Source organism: Aulonocara stuartgranti, assembly GCF_965226115.1.
Source record: "Aulonocara stuartgranti genome assembly, chromosome: 6".
In the NCBI taxonomy this organism is placed as follows: domain Eukaryota; kingdom Metazoa; phylum Chordata; class Actinopteri; order Cichliformes; family Cichlidae; genus Aulonocara; species Aulonocara stuartgranti.
In genome coordinates this window covers 22,772,979-22,792,500 of record NC_138944.1, presented here as the reverse complement: position 1 = coordinate 22,792,500, position 19,522 = coordinate 22,772,979, and the positions used below count along the sequence as shown (strand labels likewise).

The 19,522-nt window shown below is 42.4% G+C and overlaps 2 protein-coding genes across 4 annotated transcripts; one reads left to right on the top strand and one right to left on the bottom strand.

The window, feature by feature from the left end:
* Positions 1 to 4,930: 4,930 nt before the first annotated feature.
* On the bottom strand, positions 4,931 to 9,316 carry LOC309707847 (heat shock 70 kDa protein 12A-like; the record flags this gene model as incomplete). Of its 2 annotated transcripts, none has more annotated exons than XM_082535412.1 (4): positions 4,931 to 7,468; positions 8,213 to 8,378; positions 8,454 to 8,678; positions 9,035 to 9,316. In XM_082535412.1, the coding sequence occupies 4 exons, from the start codon at positions 9,314 to 9,316 to the stop codon at positions 6,399 to 6,401; spliced, it is 1,743 nt and encodes a 580-aa protein (XP_082391538.1). In that variant the 3' UTR covers positions 4,931 to 6,398. The 2 variants fall into 2 exon arrangements, with proteins under 2 accessions (XP_082391538.1, XP_082391539.1); XM_082535413.1 differs by having other exon boundaries at positions 8,454 to 8,691; positions 9,035 to 9,090.
* A 120-nt stretch (positions 9,317 to 9,436) lies between these two features.
* Positions 9,437 to 18,988, top strand: LOC309707849 (uncharacterized protein). Of its 2 annotated transcripts, XM_082535415.1 has the most exons (13): positions 9,437 to 9,500; positions 9,739 to 9,774; positions 12,799 to 12,834; positions 12,965 to 13,012; positions 15,431 to 15,466; positions 15,592 to 15,639; positions 15,970 to 16,017; positions 16,333 to 16,380; positions 17,692 to 17,739; positions 17,850 to 18,027; positions 18,141 to 18,236; positions 18,322 to 18,399; positions 18,592 to 18,988. In XM_082535415.1, the coding sequence occupies exons 1-13, from the start codon at positions 9,478 to 9,480 to the stop codon at positions 18,799 to 18,801; spliced, it is 933 nt and encodes a 310-aa protein (XP_082391541.1). In that variant the 5' UTR covers positions 9,437 to 9,477; the 3' UTR covers positions 18,802 to 18,988. The 2 variants fall into 2 exon arrangements, with proteins under 2 accessions (XP_082391541.1, XP_082391542.1); XM_082535416.1 differs by lacking the exons at positions 12,799 to 12,834; positions 12,965 to 13,012.
* Positions 18,989 to 19,522: the final 534 nt, after the last annotated feature.

Below are 19,522 nucleotides of genomic sequence, written 5' to 3'. Positions count from 1 at the left end.
ACTGGACACGGGGATATAGCAGACAGGGGAGACAGCAACTAAGGATTACACAGAGACAAACCATAAGACATGACTCTAACAAAAACCCAAAGACTAGAAATTATAAATAATGTAATAAACTCAAAAACCCTGGGTCAACGACCCAGACATCCTAACACAGTGGTTCTTAACCTTGTTGGCGGTACCGAACCCCACCAGTTTCATATGCGCATTCACTGAACCCCTCTTTAGTGAAAAATAAAGTATGATTTTTTTTTTGAAATTCAAGACATAGATATGTTTTTTAATGGTGCACAAAAGGAGCCATGCATGTCACGGCGGAGGCTCTGCCGAACCCCTGAGACCGACTCACCGAACCCCTAGGGTTCGATCGAACCCAGAAACCACTGTCCTAACAGTATCCCCCTCTAAAGGGCTGGCTCCCAGACAGCCCAAACCAACACGCCAAAAAAACCCCAAAAAAAAACCAAAACAACCCAACCAGGGTGGATGGTAGGGGAAACAGGACGGAGGGCTCGAAACAAACCAAACCAAACACAAGGAGCCAGAAACAAAAAAAAAAACAAAAACAAAGGTGCGAACACTGGAGCCCGGAAAGCAACAGAACAAAAACAGGCTCACGACAGGCGCAGGCGGGAGGAACCGGCAGCGACGTAGTTCAGGGGGCCGTCCATGACGGCAATGATGTCCAGTCATCGGCCTGGAAAGCGGCCGAACAGGACGAGCAGGACAGACAGGACGAGCAGGTCGGACAGGACGTGCAGGACGAGCCAAGGCAGAACCAGGTGAAGCTGAAGCCGTAGCTGGACCAGACGAGGAGGAAGGCGCAGCAGGCGACGGCGTGGGAGCTGCAGGTCGTGGCGCTGTAGGCGACAAAGGCTGGACGGGCCCCTCGGACCCTCCAGCGGAGGCAGAAGGCTGGAAGGGCCCCTCGGACCCTCCAGCGGAGGCAGAAGGCTGGACGGGCCCCTCGGACCCTCCAGCAGAGAAAGACAAAGGCTGGTGCGGTTCTCCAGAACCCCCAGCTGGAACAGGGGACTGGACGGGCCCCTCGGACCCTCCAGCAGGAACAGGTGGCTGAGTAAATGACTGAGGAGGTAACTGAGCAGGTGACTGAGCCAATAGGTGAGCTAATGTTTGAGCTATGGAGAGAAGTTTAATATGTATTGACTGTTGTAACGATGGAAGTAATGGTGGATGAGGTGGTGGATGAGCAGACGGCTGAGCTAGGTTTTCCGAGCCTACCGAACCTGAGGAAAACTGCTGGACGGGCTCACCTGAGCCTCCAGCAAGGACAAAAACAGGTGCGGGGGCCTGCTGGGCAGTAGCCGCTCCCACCCGCGGAGTAGGTACGGGCGCAGAGACTAGCGGAGCCTCAGCTGGCTGGGCCCTGGCCCCCCTCACCCGAGGAACAGATACAGGTGTACGAGACGGCTGTACTACTGCTGCCCACGGAGGTTGCTCAGAAGTGTCCATATGACGGCGAAGTGAGCGCCGTTTCCTTTGGGCAGAGGTAGCTGGCGGCGTGAGTCTGTGTCCTCTATATCTTAGATGTCAGATTTTGAGTCAGTGCCTCTGGTGGGCTCTTCATCCCATCCGTCCGGGATCATTTATAGGGCAAGGGATCCTAGCTGGCCTCATAGCAGCCATGTTACTTTAAATATTTAAAAAAAAAATCAGAAAGGACAATGTTTGAAATGCATAGCAAACTATAAACAGGGCTGCACATAAATAGTCCTCAGGTGCGCATTTGCTGTCAAAATAAAAGATGCATACCAGATAAGAAGTTGGAACGCTTGTTTGCATACATTAGATGTTCTGGAAGAGGACAGATATTTGTTCAGAACTCTTAAAGATGTCGAAGAAGCAAGCTCCGTAAGCAATTACTTAGGTGTTCCTCCACCGCAAAAGAAGCGTGTATTCTCTAAATTTCCGGGAATACTTTTATTTTGACAGCGAATACACATTTGCGGACCACTTATGTGCAGCACTGACTATAAATCATGTATGTTACTGTGTAAAAAGTAATTCTTGATCCATCAGAAGTGTAAGTTAGGACAGTCAGAGTTGCTAAGAATTAACGCTTCATAGAAGATTCCATAGGAACTGCTTGGGGTCATATTTGCCAAGACTGGCAATAGGGACATGGAATGTCACCTCTCTGGTGGGGAAGGAGCCTGAGTTAGTGCGTGAGGTTGAGAGGTACCAGCTATATATAGTCGGGCTCACCTCTATGCACGGCTTGGGCTCTGGAACCAGTCTCCTGGAGAGGGGCTGGACTCTGTCTCAGTCTGGAGTTGCCCCTGGTGAGAGGCGGCGGGCTGGGGTGGATATTCTAATATCCCCTCGGCTTGCTGCCGGTACGTTGGGGTTTTTCCCGGTGGATGAGAGGGTTTGTTCCCTGCTCCTTAGGGTCGGGAAACGGGTCCTGACTGTCATCTGTGCAAATCACAGTTTGGCCATAACGAACACCTTGTTCGAACATAAGAGTGTCCATAAGTGCACGTGGCACCAGGACGCTCTAGGCCGTAGGTCGATGATCGATTTTGTAATCGTATCACCAGACCTGCGACCACATGTTCTGGACACTCGGGTAAAGAGAGGGGCTGAGCTGTTTAGGTGCACCTAAACGCGTAGTGAGGGTGTGCTGGGAACGTCTAGCAGAGGCCCCAGTCCGCGAGATCTTCAACGCACACCTCCGGCAGAGCTTCAACAGCATTCCAAGGGAGACTGGGGACATTGAGTCCGAATAGACCATGTTCAGCGTCTCCATTGCCAAAGCTGCTGCATTGTGCTGCGGCCGCAAGGTGGTTGGTGCCTGCCATGGTGGTAATCCCCGAACCAAATGGTGGACACCAGAGGTGAAGGGAGCCACCAGGCTGAAGAAGGAGTCCTATTGGGCTTGGTTAGCCTGCGGGACTCTGGAGGCAGCCGACAGGTATCGAAAGGCCAAGCGGAATGCGGGTCAGGCAGTGGCTGAAGCAAAAACTCGGGTGTGGGAGGAGTTCGGAGAGGCCATGGAAAAAGACTTTCGGACTGCCTCGAAGAGATTCTGGCAAACCGTCATGCGTCTCAGGAGGGGAAAGCGGTGCTCTACCTGCACTGTGTATAGTGCTGGCGAAGCGCTGCTGACGTTGACTGAGAAAATTTTCAGGCAGTGGAAGGAATACTTCGAGGACGTCCTTAATCCCACTGACACGTCTTCCGAGGAGGAAGCAGAGTTTGGGGATGAGGGGAATGACCCGCCAATTTCCGGGGGTGAGGTCACTGAGGCAGTTAAACAACTCCTTGGTGGCAGAGCCCCTGGTGTTGATGAGGTCCGCCCCGAGTTCCTGAAGGCTCTGGACATTGTAGGGCTGTCCTGGTTGACACGCCTCTACAATGTTGCGTGGAGATCAGGGGCAGTACCCTTGGACTGGCAGACCGGGGTGGTGGTCCCCATCTTTAAGAAGGGAGACCGGAGGGTGTGTTCCAATTACAGGGGGATCACACTCCTCAGCCTCCCTGGGAAAGTCTATGCCAGGGTGCTGGAAAGGAGAGTTCGTCTGCTAGTCGAACCTCGGATACAGGAGGAACAATGCGGTTTTTGTCCTGGCCGCGGAACACTGGACCAGCTCTTTATCCTCTCAAGGATACTTGAGGGTCCATCGGAATTTGCCCAACCAGTCTACATGTGTTTTGTGGACTTGGAGAAGGCATTCGACCGGGTCACTCGGGGTGTCCTGTGGGAGGTGTTGCGGGAGTATGGGGTGTCTGGCCCATTGCTACGGGCCATTCGATCCCTATACAACCATTGCAAGAGCTTGGTTAGCATTGCCGGCAATAAGTCGGACTCGTTCCCGGTGGGTGATGGTCTCCGCCAGGGCTGCCCTTTGTCACTGGTTCTGTTCATAATTTTTATGGACAGGATTTCTAGGCGCAGCCAAGTGGCGGAGGGCTTTCACTTTGGTGGCCTCAGAATCTCATCTCTGCTTTTTGCGGATGATGTGGTTCTGTTGGCTTCATCGGGTGAGGGCCTCCAGCTCGCACTGGAACGGTTCGCAGCCGAGTGTGAAGCAGCGGGAATGAGGATCAGCACCTCCAAATCTGAGGCCATGGTTCTCAGCCGGAAAAGGGTGAAGTGACCACTCTGGGTCGGGGATGAGTTCCTGCCCCAAGTGGAGGAGTTCAAGTATCTCGGGGTCTTGTTCGCGAGTGATGGGAGAAGGGAGCCGGAGATCGACAGACGGATTGGAGCTTCAGTTGCAGTAATGCGGACGCTGCACCGATCCGTCGTGGTGAAGAGGGAGCTGAGTGTAAAAGCGAAGCTCTCTCACCGGTCGATCTACGTCCCTACCCTCACCTATGGCCACGAGCTGTGGGTAGTGACCGAAAGAACGAGTTCGCGGATACAAGCGGCAGAAATGAGCTTCCTCCGAAGGGTGGCTGGCCTCTCCCTTAGAGTTAGGGTGAGAAGTTCGGCCATCCGGGAGGGGCTCAGAGTAGAGCTGCTGCTGCTCCACATCGAAAGGAGCCAGCTGAGGTGGTTCGGACATCTGACAAGGATGCCCCCTGGGCGCCTCCTGGGTGGGGTGTTCCGGGCATGTCCCACCGGGAGGAGGCCCCGGGGCAGACCCAGGACACGCTGGAGAGATTATATCTCTCGGCTGGCCTGAGAACGCCTTGGTGTTCCCCCGGATAAGCTGGAGGAGGTGGCTGGGGAGAGGGAGGTCTGGGCCTCTCTGCTTAGGCTGCTGCCCCTGCGACCCGGCCTAGGATAAAGCGGATGAAGATGGATGGATGGATGGGTTTGCTATTGTTGCTGAAAGTGGATAAAGGCCCTCCTTCTCCACCTCCAATACATGTGTTGAGTCCACAGGTTATACAGACAACTGATTTCCATACAGGAAGAAAGAGGTTCATAAGTTAAAAAATGAAACATTTTATTGAATAATGACTTAAAAACAACAGGCCTTTATTGTGTTCAAACAAGCGTTAATTGATCAGTTCTACAGTATTATTACGATACAGGGCCTAGTTATTGAATTGAATTGAATGAATGCTTTATTGGCCATATGCAGGTTGCCCCGCAGAGGAATAGGACCCCCACCCCCACCCCGACTTACACACACAACAAAGACATCACATGGGAATACAGTCGGAGATCGGCAGCGTTACAGAAAAAAACACTGAAAAAGTACACAACAATGGGAAAAGTACAAGAGGAAAAAAAGAGACCTCTTCTCACGCTGGGCACCTACGGGAGGACAGCATGAGAACAGGAAACAAAAAAACTCCTCTGCACAGAGAGCACATAAATGTCCATATTACAACATTGGAGCACGTGACAAGCCACAGGGTTGGGTAGGGGGTGAGGAGTAATCCGAAGGAACACAGCAGTCATCCTGCACAGCGCTACCATTCCAGCGCGGCACACAGACCCGCCGTCTTCCCCCACAGGAAACAAGCATCGAAGGCGTTTGGAAAGGAAGGGGATGAGTGCGTGCTTATCAGTGTAAGTGTATGTGTGTGCGTGTGCAGAGTTCAGCTGAGACAGTGTCCTTCGCTCTATCAGGCTAAGTAAACAGTCTGCCAGCCAACCCAGGTGGCCTTGCATGGGATGGGAAGAATAGTCATCACACAGTCGTTATCAGGGAGTTGTTGTTCGGCTCCAGCCTTGGGCCTGAGAAGCTGGTGCCGCATGTTGAATATTGTTGATTTTTCTTTTATGCGAGCAGCTCCGGAGTTATCATTATCTATTAGTGAAAGCTTAATAGATGACACGGTAGGAAAATGATCCTCAACTGAACTCTATGGAAAATTTTCTAACAACAATGATGGTGGTAACTGTGTAGCCTCCAAGGGGAAAACCCTTTAATACTCATTTTAGAAGAAAAACCATCAAAGTTTAAGATATTATTTCCCAGATTTGAAGTATTCAGTTTTATGTCCCAATTACCATTTAAATTAAAGTTAATAGAAGTAATACTTCAAAATAACTTTTCCATAACATTATCAAAATTGATTTTGATTAATTTATTCAAAAATTATTGACTAAAAAAATCATTGGGTTGATCGTAAAACATATATGCAGGACACCATACAATAAGAAAAATATTTAAAATGATACATTTTGAAGGACTTAAAATGCACAAAGTCTAACACTTCAAGGAAGAAATTGGCATTTTTATCAAGAGAAGAAAGAAATCAATTGATCTGTTAATAGTTAGTGATAAAATATGACATAGCCACAATGTAACTGCACATAGGTCCTCATTCGATCTCGATTATGATAAAGAAAAGAAACTGTTATAGTACCTATCATAACTTAATCAGCATTAAATTTGCATTTTTCTTCTTTTTTTTAACTTCAGTTAACAAAAATGCATTTATTTGTTTGTCTGTGATGTTTCATGAAATCACTTCTGCTGCATGTGGTTTGTGATAGATCTCTTTGATTTAGCCATGAAGTCGAGCTCAGTCTGAACTGTTGAGTCTGAATCTACATCTCTGGCTGTGGCAATCATTTCTGAGGCACCAAACTTGATTTCTAGTCTGAATTCACGATTCATGCCATGTGCTGTGTCAGGTGACTTAAGAATAATTGAACCAATGTTCTCTACTCCCCACTCATCCACATATAATAGACCTTGGATTTTTCTCTCTGTGCGATAAAATGCAAAGTTAACCTCTTTCTGATCTCTTTCTATTGGACTGAAGCTGTGCTCACTGGGTTTATCCCAGGCCACTTCCTGATTTTCCTTCACCAGTACACAGAAAATACCTTTACACCACTCGCCCTCTTTGTTTGTGTATTTCTTGTCTGCTCTATGCTTGTTTGCATCAAACCTATTAGACACAGAAACCCCGTAAGTAAAGGCGCTTATTCGAGATGCCACCAATGCTGGGTTTCTTCCAAACATCACAGCTCCCTTCATGATTATTTCTTGAGGATGAGTAGGAAACAGAACTTTGCACTGACCACAAAACTGATTGGTAATATGCTGACGCAGAATCAGGCTTTGAGCGTAGCCCCCGACTAACAGAATGTACTCAATCCTGAAATCTTTCTTCAGGATTTCTCTGAGACTCATGGTGATGCCATTCAGACTCTCAGCAAAGAAAGATCTTACTTTCTCTTTTGAGATTTTGATGGCTCCTTGATTCCAGGAAACACCTTTCACTGATTCAAAGAACTTTTTCATTTTCTGCTTTTCTTTTGCCATCTCACCCAGGTTATATGGGCAGCTGATCTCCACATCATCATCATTCTCTTTTAAAACTGAGATATCATACATCATCTTCTGCAGCTCTCCTGGATGCTCTTTTTCATATTCATCCCACAAACTATCACTGAAGATTTCTCTGAGAAACTCTTTGAATTTGTTATCCACAGTTTGTCCACCCAAATCATTTCCTGAGGCCTTGTGCAGCTCTTTCAGGGCTCCTCCCTCCAGGACTTCATGAACAGTGATATCAATGGTTCCTCCTGCAACACACAGGAAGTAATTAAAAGTGACAAGTGATAGCATTTTTACAAATCATTCCCTTTTATTCCTGTTAGTGAATTCCATTTGATCTCCTGGTGTGGCTCATTCACTGACAAGGTGTGCTTTTTCCTTTTGCCCATTTTGTAGTTTTTGGTGCTTAAACCCAACCACCCTCTTAATGCAGACTTTAGGCCCTTTATCACTTTGTGGTGAATACACAGAACTATATCTATAAATCTAAATTATGCGGTAGAGGTGTTCTGTCTAAATAATCTGAATTTTACCAGTAATACATTTATGAACGTATATTCTATTATTTGAACTCCTGTAAACTTTGGAATACAATGTCACTGTCATGGTCCCTGTGTCTGCCCGGCCGGACCCTCAAGGCTACATGTGTTTGTGTTTTGCTCTCTCCTTCTCTACTTTGCTGCTTCTCCTGGGCGGATAGTTTTCCCCCGGACCTGTGACCTACCCGCTGTGTGGACGTGTGTGCATTGGAGTGTACAAGAAGAGAACAAGTGTGACAGAGCTTTCCCCTGGACCTTCCCTTGGACCCTAGGAACCCTGGATTTCCACCAGTGTATATAATCTGCACTTTGTGATTGTAAATAAACTGTCTTTTGAACTGAAAACCACTCTGCCCTTGAGTCTCCACTACCGCCTGTGACAGTTATGGTGTTTGTAGAATGCAAAAGGCTCCAGTAAGAAAAATTGCACTTTGAAATGAAAACATAGAGTACCTCCACAGTCCACCACAATGTATTGTGTTCCTGAAGCCTGTTCGAATGTGACTCCACTGTTATTTTCAAAACCATCAGCTGGCAGCTTCTTACACCAGACTGAGGCTGCTTCTGGTTCCAGTGCAATAACCAGTCTTTCATCCTTTCCGGCGGTCACAATACCTGCCTATAAATCAAAGGTAAATAAGTCCTTTTAACTTTAAAACAGCTGTACAGTTGATCTGTTTATTGTCTTTGTTACCTGCGTCGCAGCTTCTCTCATGAACTGTTTTGCTGAATGATCCCAGATGGCAGGTACAGTCACCACCCAGGTGAAGTCAGAGGCTATGAACTGTATCCTACCAGCATTTTCTGAGATGAATTTCAGAGCGTCCTCCTTCAGGTATCTCAGAGCTTCTGTGAACACCTTCAGTGCCTTCATTGATCTTCCATTTGCAGCTTCAATTGTCACATCACTATCAAGTTTCTATAATGGCAGACTGGATATTAGTTCATATGTTTGTAACTTCCTACATGAGAGTCTAAATCAAACAGTTAACATATCTCTAATATCTCTACATTATACATATTCTTTATTTATACTGTTAAAAGTCTGAGGTTTAAAATCTCTTTTTCAAAAGTGACCTGGCCAAAAGATGATACTTGTGTTTAATTGTGGCTATCATCTGGAGTTATATTACAATACATAAGGTAGATCAGTAAAATGCTAGAGCTATATTTATCTAATTATTTATCTTTTAGCACCTAAAAATATTCAACACAAAGCAGAAAGTGTTAACCCATAATATCAGAATATTGATAGCATCAGATTTTTACACTTACTTTGCCATAGAGGGACATCTTGAAGCATTCAAAGAAGAATTTATTTCTGGCTTCATCGCCACGTGTTTTAAAATAAGCTGACTGGGCTTCATAACCAAAGCTGAGAAATTTTTCATGCTCATTAAAAAGGATGCAGGTCGGAGTCTTTGGGGTCCTCAGTGCAACCTGTTGACCCCAGTATTTTAAACGAGGTTCAATTTCTGCTTCTCTTTTTGTCAGACTGAAAGCATATCCACTGTATGCAGTGCCAAAGTCTATCGCTATGATGTATGAGTTATCCATTGTGGAAACAGTGCTGAAGAGCAGCAGTTACAGAGTATTTATGAACAAACCAGGGGGTGGACCTCACTGAACTCCACCCCCTGGTCTGTGGAGTTCAGTGTAACAGTCGTACTTGTGTCAGACTGGAAAAAGACTTTCACTAAACAAGACAAGACACCACGATGAGTATTCAAAAGATCCGCAGGTAAATACATTATATCAACCTGTGTCACTGCATAAACTGTCAGATTTAAATGTTTATACAAGTTAAAAGTATATAAACATGAAAATGACTGAATGTAATTTAAAGTTTTGTTCATCAGTTTTCCTTAGTTTTAAATGATATGATGAGTATGTAGTCCATAGCTTAGGTTTAGTATTTTGCCTCTCTGGACATCTGCCTAGATATCTGTGATATCAGTGTTTCTTTACCTTCAAATTAGAGATCGGAATCAATCAGCAGCTCCACAGGAGCTGAGGTAAGGATTCGCTCTTTTTAATATTATTTGATGTTTCTGATCAGGAATTTTAAAAATTGCTTCATTTACCTGGTTTCCACAGCTGAACATAGGATAGACTGCATGAATTATACTATATTTTGCTATGTGATCATCTCATCATAAGATTTTATTTAAAAAAAAAAAAAAAAAAAAAAAAAAGCTCAATAAACCTTACTCTGAAATTAATGCTTATAATTTTTTAATGTAAAATTAATATTTTTGGGCATGAATATTTCTTCATAATTCTGGAATACAATTTCCTAATACACCAGATAGTAACACAAACAGCAGAAGTGGCCATTTAGCATACATGTGAGATTGTGCTGAAAAGAATGATACCAAAAAAGACAAAGTAAATAGTAGCCCAAATCAAAAGTAGTTGAAAATGGCCAATTATACCCTGGACCTCAGAGGATTAAACATTTTTTATAGTCAAGCTATAGTTACTTTTTGTAGTAATTAGTTACTTTTATAATACTGTATTTCAGTTACTAACTGAGTTACTGTTTTAAAAATAGGTAAATAGTAACGATAACTAATTACTTTTTCATATTAGCTTGGCCAACACTGGTAATCACATACAAAATACCAAAATAAACAAATATAGACTTAAAAAATAATAATAATGATAAAAATAAAATGAAATAAAATAAAATAACACCAATGCACAGCATGGGTAAAACAAACAAAGCAAGACAAGAATGAAAAATAAAAATGACAAAAAACAAACAAACAAAAACTCAGCACCAAGTATCATTTTCTAAATTAATTCCCTTTATAATGTCTCAGAAACTCAGTTAAAGGTAACCATATGTCTTCAAATTCTACTCCCTTTCCTCTGACAATATAAGTAAGTCGTTCCAATACAATACATGATGCCATCTCCTTCACCCACGTATGACTTGAGGGTACATCCATTTTCTTCCAATACAAAGATATTAACCACCTGACTTGGAGGAGTCCAAAGTTAATAATTTTTTTTAGCGGTCTGGAGCTAAAAATCACAGTTCTTTAGATCTATACCCAACACACACATTTTTGCTTCAACAGGTATATTTACTCCAACAATCTTAGATAAAGTTTGCGTAATTGATTTCCAGTACTGCTGTAATTTTGGACAGCTCCATACACAGTGAAGCAGAGTGCCCTTATTATGTAAGTTCTCATCAACCACTTATATTGAAGGAGTTTCATCCTTGAAATTGATTATCTTTGGGCTTTTAAACATGCAGTTTCCCAGTCCGCTTCCTGTATCTCCTCTTGGATGTCCTCTATGCGTCCAACTTGTCAGTGGGGATTCCTTATCATGTGTTAATGGAGCTGTATAGAATAAAGAGATATGACCTCTACCCACCGGCCTTTGAAGTATGGCATTCTACAAATGTGATAATGGTGTCTCACATACAATCTATTTATATTTTAACAAAATAAAATGTTTCACTTGTATATATTGAAAAAAGTTTTGGGGGGATGCTGTGTATTTGGCATAACTGATCAAATGTAAGAAGGTACTTCTGTACACCTTTATCTGACCAGATTTTAAAAACTCCATTGGGTCTTCCTGCTTTAGGTAATCACATAATTAATGTTTTGGTAGTTTATTTTCACTGTAGTGTTTTGTAGAGCATCACTCATTATTTCTGTTGTGTTCAGGCTTATGCTTACTGAGACTTAGTTTTAGTTCATATTTTCTATGCTACAGGTTTCCTCATCCTGTCTAGTTCCCCTAGCTATGTAACATCTTATTCTGAATAGGTTCCAAAAAAAACCTCTTACAGTTGTGTGGAAAAGACAGCTTTCACTGACTTGCTGCTTTTATAGAAATAAATTGAATGAGTGGAACTCAGGTGCTGCTTATCAAATGCACTTCAATAATTCTTGAATTATCAATCATCAGCAAGTGTGAGCACCTCTATAACCTCAATAAGAGAGGTTTTAGCAGGTTCTTCGTCTTGAAATTGAGGTTTCTCTAACCCACCCTGACACCCGCCCCATTAATGGACCTGAGCACAGGGCAGCCTAGCACTTAGCTGCCTCCTGGTCCAGGTTCTTAGTGTACGCTGTCCCTAGATCAATGTCCTGGAACAGGTGAAATTTGGACAAGGCCTTAAGCATGATCGCAGGATTGAGCCAGACGACCACCCTTTTCCCATCCAGAAACCACCTGCAGCATTACCGTGAACCACCAGTGATAGGTTCATAGCATAAACCTATTCGCTGGAACGTTCAAGACAATTATACTACACAGCAAAAGCAAGATGTGACCCCATAAATGACTTCCCAAAATCTGCTGGCCTGGAAGTCAAGCAGTTCATCTAAACAAAAGGCACTAAAACAGACATAGATATGTTTATCCTCCCATGAAGCAATAAAAGAAGGTACGGCCTCTCCCATGCCCCCATGGGATGGGATGTGGGGGCATGTGTGAATGCCAGAGCACTCTGGAATGCACACAAAGTCTTTGCAGACTACTAAGGATCACACATCCTATCACTACACAATTGATTATACACCTAAGCATATATGGTTAGATATTTCCCAATACAAATGACAATAATAAAATATAAATCCAACAACCAGATAATGGAGTTCACCAATCCTTATGCCAGGTGTTAGCCAGAGAAAAGGCTGTATTCAGGAACATCCAATGAGCAGGTTAAAGGTTGAAGTTATTGACATCACAATTAGAAAAAGACTGAACAAGCATGGCTGTTGGGAAGGGTCTTTTCTCTAAAAGAACATAGCTAAAGGGCTTAGATTTGCAAAGCTGAGGGTGAACAAAACACAAGATTTCCAGCTGATAATGTAACGCAGGAAGCCATCACTGCAGGGTGTTACTGCTAAAGGATGTTCTACAAGCTGCTGAATCAGGTGGTGGACTCGGTTTTTCAGACTGCAGAAATTCTTATACACATACCTGCAGATACAAATGTATTTCTAATCATGGAGCTGACTGAATATATTGTGTATTGTGAATAACCTCTCTATGATGTTTTTAAACAGTTTGGCTGAGATGGAAAATAAACTTCATAACGCAACGTAAATATTTTTTCTCATCTTTCATAAGTGCCTCTAGTTTCTCATTCTTCTTTTTATTTGATCCTTTTAAAAAATTTGTTCACTGATAGTATGAGACTTTTGTTTTACATGCTTTTTATTTTACTCACAGGACTGTGGTGAAAAAACAAGAGGAGAAACTGAATTCAGTCAAAGAGAGGTACTGTTGGCATAATCTGGTGAAACATCAAAGTCTGCTGTCTAAACTCACATATTTACACTTACATTGTTAAAGTATTACTTTAAACTGTGATTTTTTCAATCTTTTACTGAGTTGTATGATTGATCACTAACTTCGCAATATTGCTCAATAACAGTGGTACAAAAAGAAAAGAAAAGAAATGTACTTTGCTAAGAAAGACAAATGTAGAATTTAAACTCGAGTGTTGGTTTCTATATGTTTGGTATTGTGTTTAACATTATTGATCTAATAAACCATCTCTTGACAAAGCTGTCTTAGCTAAAAAATCCTTGAAAGAGTAGTTGTCAAACAGCTAACAGATCCTCTGCAGAGGAAAGGCTTATTTGAAGAGTTTCAGTCAGGTTTCAGAGCTCATCACAGCACAGAAACAGCTTTAGTGAAGGTTACGAATGATCTTCTTATGGCCTCTGACAGTGGACTCATCTCTGTGCTTGTCCTGCTAGACCTCAGTGCAGCACTCGATACTGTCGAACATAATATTCTATTACAGGGAATAGAGCATGCTGTAGATACTGTCCTCCAGTGGTTTGTATCATATCTATCTAATAAACTCCAATTTGTTTATGCAAATGGAGAGTCCTCTTCACACTACAAGGTTAATTATGGAGTTCCACAGGGTTTAGTGCTATGACCAATTCTGTTTACATTATACATGATTTGCTTTGGCAGGATCATCATCATCAGAGTTACTGAGCAGCACGCAAGACCAACCGTGCACAATGTGATTTGAGGCACCAGTCACAAGATATAGTGTGTGTCTGTGGAGACCCGTGTGCGTGAGCGCACTTGTTTTAAAAAGGTTTCTCCATATAACTATCCGATAGGTCGTGATCAAGGAAACTGGAATTGAAAGGCCCCCCAGAGCGTGAGCCCAAGAAGGACCACTGGAGGGGTACTCTCCCCAAATATACTCTATACCCTGAGTCCAGGTACCAGAGGAGCAATCCACCCCCAGACCCAGGGGATGTTGCCCTGGGCCCTGGAATGGAGGCAAGCAGACTGCCCCCAGTCCCGAAGCAGCAGATGTGAAGACCCCATACCTTTCTCCACCCGCTCATATGTGGTGCTGTTGTGTACTGTTCTAAAATGCATTTAAAACATGGGATGGGGCATGATGTTTTCTCCCAGAAAGTACCCCCACCATGGGGCCAGCTCCCCCCACTGACCTCGGTAGGTACGCCTGTTCCCTGGAATCCATCAAGGACAGGGTGCCTGGCCCATCCGGACCGGGGCCCACAGTAGCACTGCCGTGAAGCCCCTCAGAGCCCCGGGAAAGATGAAAGGTGGTGGATTGGCCAGTTGGTCATAATCAACTCCGGACTGGACCAATTACAGTCCAGAGTCGTCCCGTACTTCAGTTAGAATGGAAAAACAAAAAGACACATAGCTGGAGTTATTCTGTGTCTTTACACTGTGCAGCTGCTTCTTCTTCACTCATTCTCCTCCCCTGCCTCTCCTGGTGCTACTTCAATCATGAAATTGATAAATGATCACCTGATTGGCTTTTCTGTCGCAAGTCCCGCCTCTCTTGTTTACTTACTTTGTGCAAGAAAAAGGAAACCAGCGGATAAACAACAGCAGCATGTTTAAGCTTGACAAGCTGTTGTTAGAATTTATTGAATATTACTTTCTAGTATCAGCTGATGTTTGCTGGTGATATCGGTATCGGGCATAAAAAAAGGAGTATCATTCCATCTCTAGTAACAATCTCCCTGCCAGATGAAGAGGCCCCTAGTTACATCGATGCACCAAAGGCCCCCCTTGCCAGGATGGGGCGCCCGTGCATGCACCCACCCACAACCCCAGCAACACACCAAACAGGACCCAAACCCCCAAGGCCCAGTCAGAGCCCCAGCTCAGAGGCAGAGCGCCCCCACACCTCCAAGCCCACCCCAGACCCACCCAGTGGCAGCCAGGTTACCAGGCCAGTAACCATGGCAGCCAGCACAGACCCTCCCCCAGCCCTACTGCACGCAGCCACCAGGAAAACACCATCCAGGAGCCACCAGAGCCCCAATCAGGTCATGGCCACAGGCCCCGGGTTGAGCCCCCCCCCCTCAAGATGGAATTCAAAACCTCAGTGCAGCGTTCGAGCCGTTAAGCCTACTTTTAAGATTAGGCTTAAAACTTCCCTTTTGCTAAAGCATGTAGCTAGGGCTGGATCAGGTGCCCCTGAATCCTCCCCTAGTTTTTCCTCACTCACTAAGTGTTAATAACCTCTCTAAATTGAAATTTTACTTATATTAATGTCTGGCTCTCTTACACAGCATATCTTGTGTCCTGTCTTACTCCTTTCAACCTCGGTGGTTTCTAATCATGTAGCTGACTGAATTATTGTGTATTTCAAATAACCTTTCTTTATCTCTTTTTAAACAGTTTGGCTGAGATGGAAAAAAAACTTCATGAGGCAAAGTAAATGTTTTTTTAATCTTTCATAAGTGCCTCTGGTTTCTCATTCTTCTTTTTAATTGATCCTTTTTTTCATCTGTTCACTGATAGTATGAGACTTTTTTACATGCTGTATATTTCACTCACAGGACTGTGATGAAACATCAAGAGGAGAAACTGAATTCAGTCAAAGAGAGGTACTGTTGGCATAATCTGTTGAAACATCAAAGTCTGCTGTCTAAACTCACATATTTACACTTACATTGTTAAAGTATTACTTCAAACTTTGACATTTTTCAGTCTTTTGCTGAGTTGTATGATTGATCACTAACTGCGTAATATTGCTTAATAACAGTGGTCTACAAAAACAAACAAAATGTAGAATTTAAACAGGTAGTGTTGCTTACTATATTTTTGGTATAATATTTGCAATTATTGATCTGATATTTTCCACAAAATCTGTGTTTAATGATGAATGTTTGATCTGATGTGTTTTAATAGATTAATCTGTTAATGTTTTTAAATAGTGTGGGTGAGATGGAAGCATTTTACAAAGTGAGCCTCAACAATACAGGGTAATTACATTTCTGCAATATTTATAGACACCCATGAAACAGTATTTAAATCCACTGTCACTCAACATACACGTCCATTTTTATTTAGATGATTCCGCTCTTACTATTAGTTCATTTTAGACTTAAATTATTATCAATAAACTTTGTTGAATGAATTGTTGAATTTGGTCCAAAAGGCAAGCGCCCTTTTTACACACTACTATTTTACTAAGAGATCTGGTCTAAAAAAAAAAGAAAAGAAAAAAAAATTGTAATTGAAATTGAAATGGGACCTGGACAGAAATAACTTTTTTTTCGTGTGTTTTGTTTTAACAGTTTCGGTGGGATGGAAGAGTTTTACAAAGATAAACTCCAACACGAAAGGTAAACACATTTCAATAATAAAAGAAATAAAAATGTTTTAAATCCACATCCAGACTTTGGTGACAGTTACCTTCCTGACACTTGTTCATGTGGTTGTAACAATCTGAGGTTTTCTCAGATCAATATTCACTGATTATAAGATTTAACCCAATTGATCCACCAACCATATTCTTGTTGATTTATCGGAAGTACAATGATGCCGTGTTTGGATTTTATTATTATTCCTCAATCAGAGTGACCTAATGTTTGGGACAGCGATGTGTTTTTTACCTTTCCCTCCCTTGTACTCAAGACTAATATATATATATATATATATATATATATATATATATATATATATATATATAATTAAGCAACTCACATGTGATTAAAGTGCAGACTGCAGACTTAATCTAGGTACCCTAATGTCATACCCTGACAATATGTCAGACACAGCGATGATGTCAAAGCATTCATGTTAATAACTTTTTATTAAAATCCCTTACATTTTATTGATAATTTTATTGATAATTTTCAAAATATAAAACAAAAACAAACCCAAAACAAGCAAAAATAAGAGCCAAACAGGCTCAGATGCGTTACAGAAAAAACAATTAATTCAAACAAACTTGCACTTCACAATACAAAAAAAAAAAAAAGAAAATACAAAAAGCTGAAGTTGATGAAAGTTTACAAAGTCTGAGTTTAGTTTAGCCCAATCTGGCTTTTGCAAAGGGGTTCCAAACATTCAGAAGAGAATCTTTGCTGAACCTTTCCATTTGTATTATGGACATCATGTCATGTTACCCACAACTGAAAGGAACCCACATAGCAAGCAGGTCTGGTCCGGATCTGGTATCAAGCCGGCACTGCTGGCTGACTTCTGGCATGATGGCACTGTCTATGTAATGGCATGCCACATCTGGCTCGATTGTGGTTTGGTTTATGTGGCCCAGGCTCATAGAAAACAGGCCCTGGCCAGATCTGGCATCAAGCTGGCACTTCTGACTGACTGGTGTCATACATGTGTAACATGTATGACCGCTTGCTGTCTTTAGGTTTTCATCTTTAAATAACTCCTCTGTTTGGTGTGGCTGTATGCTTGTGAACACTGATATTCCAAATAGTTAGTTTGGTTAGTTTTTTCCAATTTTTAGATTCAAAATAGCTTCTTTGGCAACTAAAGACGCCAAAGGTCATGGGAAATTATTGATTCACAGATGATAAAGGAAATTGGACCCACCTGAGAAACCAAAAATACTTAATCTATAATCACAGGAACTGTGCAGCACAGAAACAAATCACATATTTTTACCAAACACTTTTCCACAGATCTGCACATAAAGAAACTGCAGAAGACTTGAAATCATTCAAAGACAGGTACCGAAACATTGATTTAACAGTGCTGTGTATGATGGTGCAGACACTGACATCTGTTATTTTTTTGTATTTTTTTTAACATTTTCAACATTATCTATCACTATTACCAGAGTGGCAGGAGAGGTTGATCTTGCACTAAAGACGGGGAACTCTGAAAACATGAACAACCCAGTAAATGAAACTAGACTGAAAGAGATGTATAAAGAGCTGAGGAAGGACTGGACTAAAAACAAGGGTTTTCTGCAGGCAGCTTACAGCAACCCAGTGGAAATCAATTCTTGGATTCAGGTACATTATACACTCTAAGGAGGTGAGATTAGAATGTATTTTGACCTTTATTCTTATAAAAATATATATATATATATATATTTTTATATTTTTATTCCCTCTGATGATTATAGCGCAGCTTTAAAGAGGGGGCAGAGGATATGGGGAAGAGGAAGATACTGATAGAGTCAGCATTTAAACTTGCGGACAACACTCAAGCATCTCAGAAGGTACTGGTGTGTTGTGGATGTTTTAAACATGATCACTGAAGCTTGTGTGATAAAGATCAATGACAGGTTTCATTATTTGTTTCAGGTTCATGAATACACAAAGTTAACCATTCAGAATCTTCAGCTTGCTGTTTACTACAGTTTCAAAGACACTGCTGCTCAGGTTTGTTGGAATTACAGACACAACATTGCACACACTCTAAATACACTACACTGTGCATCTGTGGGATAGGCAACCAATCGCAAGATGTCAAACTGTGTGGTTAATAAGAAACAGTGACTTAAAGGCAATAGCTGTGTTTTCAATTGATTGTTGTTTGTAGTCATGTAAACTTAAAAAAATTCTCAATGGCAGGGGTTCCACAGACACGAAGGTCAACATCATGATGATGCCTTTAATAACCTCTTCTCGAAGTGCCACTGGCTAAGCAGATTAATGGCTTTGAACAACCCCCCTCTTCAGCCTGACTGGATAAATCATCAACCAGGGCAAGATGCATGGAACATTTTCCCACAAGAGATCAGAGCTCATTCTGCCATGTATAGAAATCAAATTCAGCAGTAACAGAAAAGATAAAATAAAATTTGTTTTCTGTATAAAATGCTAGAAATGTTTAAATTTAAAATCACAAACTACTTTATAACAACAATTTGAAAAATTTATGTTACATTTTCACAGATTCATCTATGAATGGTGTTACTGGGAATGTTTTTGCACTGGGTTACTAATAAAAATCATAGTAATGCTTTAATCTTTTTATCAGCTCAAATGTTTAAGATGATTCTGATTTATGTTTTAGAATAAAATTGATTTATTAATTCATTAAAATTTGGCTTCCTTCTTCTTCAAATTTATTTATTGATGGAAAACTGACAAAAAGCCTTCTAACTTAGAAACTGTGATTATACAAGAAGTAGCTGAAATATTAAGCGCCAAAGTCCATACAGTGTAAAACTCAAATGATTTCCAGTCTTCAGGTTTGGGACAAGTAAAGGTTTCTGACCCACATAGCAAGCAGGTCTGGCCCCGATCTGGTATCAAACCAGCACTGCTGGCTGACTTCTCGCATGGTAAGACGTATGTCATCCAGATATGGGCCAGGCCTGGTATAGATGGCACTGTCTATGTGATGGCATGGCATATCTGGTTCAATTGTGTTTTGGGTCATGTGGCCCAGGCTCATAGGAAACAGGTCTGGCCCGGATCTGGCATCAAGCTGGCACGTCTGACTGACTGGTGTCATGGCAGGGTGTATGTCAACCAGATGTGGGACATGTCTGGCAAT

Coding starts and splice junctions, on each gene's coding strand:
- LOC309707849 (XM_082535415.1), top strand. CDS start 9,478: ATGAGTATTCAAAAGATCCGCAG. Junction 16,381..17,691: donor GATAAACTCCAACACGAAAG/GTAAACACATTT, acceptor ACTTTTCCACAG/ATCTGCACATAAAGAAACTG. Junction 18,400..18,591: donor TCAAAGACACTGCTGCTCAG/GTTTGTTGGAAT, acceptor TCTCAATGGCAG/GGGTTCCACAGACACGAAGG.